Source organism: Haemaphysalis longicornis, unplaced genomic scaffold, assembly GCF_048455015.1.
Source record: "Haemaphysalis longicornis isolate Haplotype H1 unplaced genomic scaffold, Haemaphysalis longicornis Haplotype H1 scaffold_4, whole genome shotgun sequence".
Lineage (NCBI taxonomy): Eukaryota > Metazoa > Arthropoda > Arachnida > Ixodida > Ixodidae > Haemaphysalis > Haemaphysalis longicornis.
In genome coordinates, this window is record NW_027526361.1 from 54,182,715 (window position 1) to 54,186,759 (window position 4,045).

The 4,045-nt window shown below is 56.9% G+C and overlaps 1 protein-coding gene across 1 annotated transcript; it reads left to right on the forward strand.

Annotated features, from left to right (window-relative positions):
• Positions 1-854: 854 nt before the first annotated feature.
• Positions 855-2,723, forward strand: LOC144179751 (uncharacterized). The gene has a single exon (XM_077708191.1). The coding sequence runs from the start codon at positions 855-857 to the stop codon at positions 2,721-2,723; it is 1,869 nt and encodes a 622-aa protein (XP_077564317.1).
• Positions 2,724-4,045: the final 1,322 nt, after the last annotated feature.

Genomic DNA, 4,045 nt, shown 5'->3' on the forward strand with positions numbered 1-4,045 from the left:
GTCGGGGAGTATTGTACCCGGCCTTGCCGTTTCTTGTTTTTCTTAACCTTTCCCCTTCCCTCACCGAGGGTATTTATGTCGAGCCCGGCGAGAGGATGGGGTCTTTTTGCTCTGAACTTGCCGCAGGTCACGGGGAGAGTCCCGCCTGCGCCGGCTAGACACCGGCAATCTTCTAAGCCCCACTGCGGGCTAGTTCTGCTCCCGTTGTATATGCCTTGTAAATAATTCCTGTACATGAACTGTACATAGCTTGGACATCCGAGTCTGCCTCGTCCCTCACGGCGACACGAGACACCGCGGTGCATTCCTGGGTACGGAGAAGACCTGAAAATTACTGGCGCAGTCGACAAAACAGGAATCACCAAACGCTCGAGTCCACTTGCGAGGACAACGAGAACGAGAGGAGCACCGCTCAACGAGAGAGTCCCGGCCGTTCCTTCAGGGGGAGCACACGTACGGCTCGAATCTACAGCCCCCCAGCCTCACCAGGAGACAGCGCAGGGAGTCGGCGCGAGCATTTCACCTCCGGGGGCGAGTAGCAAGATCGTCGGTGGGTCGTCATCCACAGCAGTTCGAGTCCATCAAAAGAACTCCCGGGCTCCACCGAAGGGGCAAGGAAGAGAGACGGCACGAGCGTCACACCCTCGGCGGCGGAGCGGCAAGATCTTCCCAGCGCAAGATCGCCCACCCAGCGACAACGCGGAGCGATCAACCACCACCGATTCAACTAGGCACCACCGGCTCCGGGTGAGTCCCCTGGTTGGCACTTCTGCCGCACTCTTTGTTGCCTGAGCCGGCCCAATTGGATGGAAACACGCTTTGCGCACCTAAATCCTGACAAACGTCCTAGAAAGATGGGGAACGAGAACGGGGAGAACGGTGACGACCAAAACAAGGAAGCGTCCGCTTCTTCCACTGAAGCGGTCATTCCTCTTACCGATAAGCAGATGGATTTTCAACTCAAAATGGCCGAGATGAAGCTGAAAACCGTAGAGGCGCAAGTATTGCTCGCCCAAACTAAGAGCGACGCCGCGTCACGAGTGCGAGACGATGTGAGCGAGGCGGAATCTCAGAGCAGTCCCATGAGTCTGAGGCATTATGCTAAACTGCTAGCTGGTACCTTTCCCAAGTTTCCAACCGACAGCGAAGTGCCTATCTGGTTCGAATCAGCGGAGAGCGCACTGGAGGCTTATGAGGTTCCAAAGGAGTTGTGGGGGCAGATTGTTTTCCCTATGATTTCTGAGCGGGTGGCATATTTGTCAACACGTCTGACTCCGTCCCAACACCGAGATTATGACGCGTTAAAGAAGGTCGTACTTGACGAGTTGAAGTTGTCAGCGGCAGAGTATCAAAGGCGCTTCCTTGCGGCCACTAGGCGACGGACTGAGACATGGAGGTCATTCGCAACGCGACTGCAAAGCTACCTCAACTTTTATGTGGAGGCGCGAAAAATCTCATCCTTCGAGCAGCTTCTTGATCTACTCGTAGCGGACCAGATAAAAACTGTCCTAACGGATGAGGCAGCCAAGTACGTTAAACTGCGTGAAGGCGAAAATTGGTTTAAGGCCAGTGAGCTAGCCCCTCTGCTTCAAACGTTCGAGGAAGCAGCAGGTGAAGGCAGCGCGTGTAGAAGGTCCGGCAGTTCCGACAAAGCCGATCTGGAGGGGGGCAGACAAAAGGCTGGAAGGGACACAAAGCAGGGAAAAGGCAAGCCCCCCACGCATGGTAAAACACCCCCATACCGACAGGGCGGTTGCTTGCGCTGCGGAAATTGGCGTCACTCCGTCGACCGTTGCCCTTACGCCAATGGAGAGGGCCCAGACAATGTGGACAAAGGGAGGGACCCACCCGCAGGCGAAAGATTAGCAGCGCGAGTGTCTGCGAACGCTTTCGTCCCCGCGCGCTCAAAACTACACAAGGTCAAGGTGAGCTGTAAAGACAAGGTGTTTGACGCGATCGTCGACACTGGCGCCGAGATAACAGTTCTTCGGGAGGGCAGCGTTCCGGACGATCTGGTAACCCCCCACGGCACCATTGACCTCGTGTCGGCATTCGGTGAAAAGGTCAAAGCGAAACTCGTTGTCGTACCGCTGGCAGTGTTCGGAGGGCAGTCGCTCATTCAGGAGATTGACGACGCGACGCCGGTGATGTGCGCGCTTACCGACAAGCTGACGCACACCGACTGTCTGATCTCAGCGGACACCTGGGGGAAGCTGAAGACGCCACTGGGCGAGCCAGACAGCGCTGCGCGCGTAGAGGCCGTACAAACACGAGCCCAGCGAATCGCGTCCGAGAGCGAGAGCCCCCGTTCGCCAGAATCGCAGCCTTCCCAACCCACGCTCGACGTTGAGCCCCCATTAGGAGAGACGAGCGGAAGCGAGAACCGTAGTATAGAAGACGGCGAGCATTCGGCACCGGGCACAAACAGCGACGTCCAGAAGTTCCGTGTCGAACAACTGCACGACGAGTCGCTACGCAAGGCTTGGGTAGACGCCGAGAGAAGCAAGGCGGGTATGCACATCGTAGACGGGATGCTCTACCACAGAGACAAGGTGCTCGGGCAGAGTGTACAGCAGTTAGTACTACCAGAATCGCGCCGCAGCGCCGTGCTTCGTCTCGCGCATGAATCGTACTGGGGCGGTCATCTAGGCTTCCGCAAGACCAAGGCGCGTATCAGGCATAGCTTCTTCTGGCCGAACATGGAGACAGACATTCGGGACTAGTGCAGTCGGTGCCACGGTTGTCAGGTGCGATCGGACAGGCGGCAGGCTGAACGGGTGCCCATAGCGCCATTGACGCGACCTAGGTTGCCTTTTCAAAAAGTCAACATCGACGTGATCGGCCCTATTGACCCCCCGTCTGCGCGAGGGCATCGGTATGCGCTTTGCATAATAGACCTGTGCACCCGATGGCCGGAGGTGGTTTGCCTGAGGTCGCTAACGGCCAAAGCCACTTGCGAGGCACTGCTTTCCGTGTTTAGCCGCACGGGAATACCCGAAGTGGTGTGCTCGGACTGCGGCACCAACTTTACAGCCGCGCTGACGAGCGAATTCCTCGCGAAGCTAGGTTGCTCTCCGCGTTTCTCGACTCCCGACCACCCGGAAAGCAACGGCTCGGTCGAAAGGTGGAACAGAGTCTTTAAGAACATGCTTTTCCATGTGATCGTGAAAGACGCCAGAAATTGGGACAGGTTCGTCCCCTTTTTACTCTGGGCCTACCGGGAAGTGCCCCACGACACCACCGGCGTGTCCCCGTTCCGGATGCTGTACGGCCGCGACCCGGTGGGACCGCTTGCGATACTCAAGGGTAGTTGGGCAGGGGAGACCGAAATGCCAGCTGAGTTAGCGGAAGCCCCTGCCGATTACCTCAGACAGCTCAAAGAACAACTTGAACTTGCGGCTGACGTCGCTGAGCTAACCGCAAGCAAAAAACAAGAGTTGTACGCGTCGCAGTACAATAAGCACGCGACAGTCAAAACTTTCAGCGAAGGGGATACAGTGCTAGTCTTTGACGATAAACGGCCGGGAAAAATGTTCCCCAAGTGGCTAGGGCCTTACACCGTCAAGGGAAGGTACCGCGAACACTCGTATTACGTACAAACCCGAGAGGGTCGACGTTTACTCGTGCACGCGAACAGACTGCGTCCGTACCTGCGTGAGGTGGCTGCGTTAAGCGTTATGTTCCACGACGACTCTGACTTTGGGGATGTGGAATATACACCGCGAACCGTAAAACCGGAGCAGGCAAACGTCGGTCTCGCGCTGGAAAAAACCGCGCATCTGGACGACGCGACAGCCGCTCGAGTGCGAGGCGTTTTTGAGATTCACAAAGCCCTGTTCGAGGAGAAACAGGGAATCGCTAACGTGGGGGAGCACGGCATCAAGCTCTTCGAGGGGGCCGCTCCCAAGCGCGGCCACCCATACAGGATCCCCGAGGCTCTCAAAGGCGAAGTGACCAAGCAAATAGAGGAACTTCTCGAGCTAGGTTTGATATACCGTTGTGAGAGCTCGTGTGCCCATCCTATAGTCTGCGTGCCCAAAAAGGA

Bases quoted from the DNA above. Each gene is read 5' to 3' on its own strand.
- LOC144179751 (XM_077708191.1), top strand. From the start codon at position 855: ATGGGGAACGAGAACGGGGAGAACGGTGACGACCAAAACAAGGAAGCG.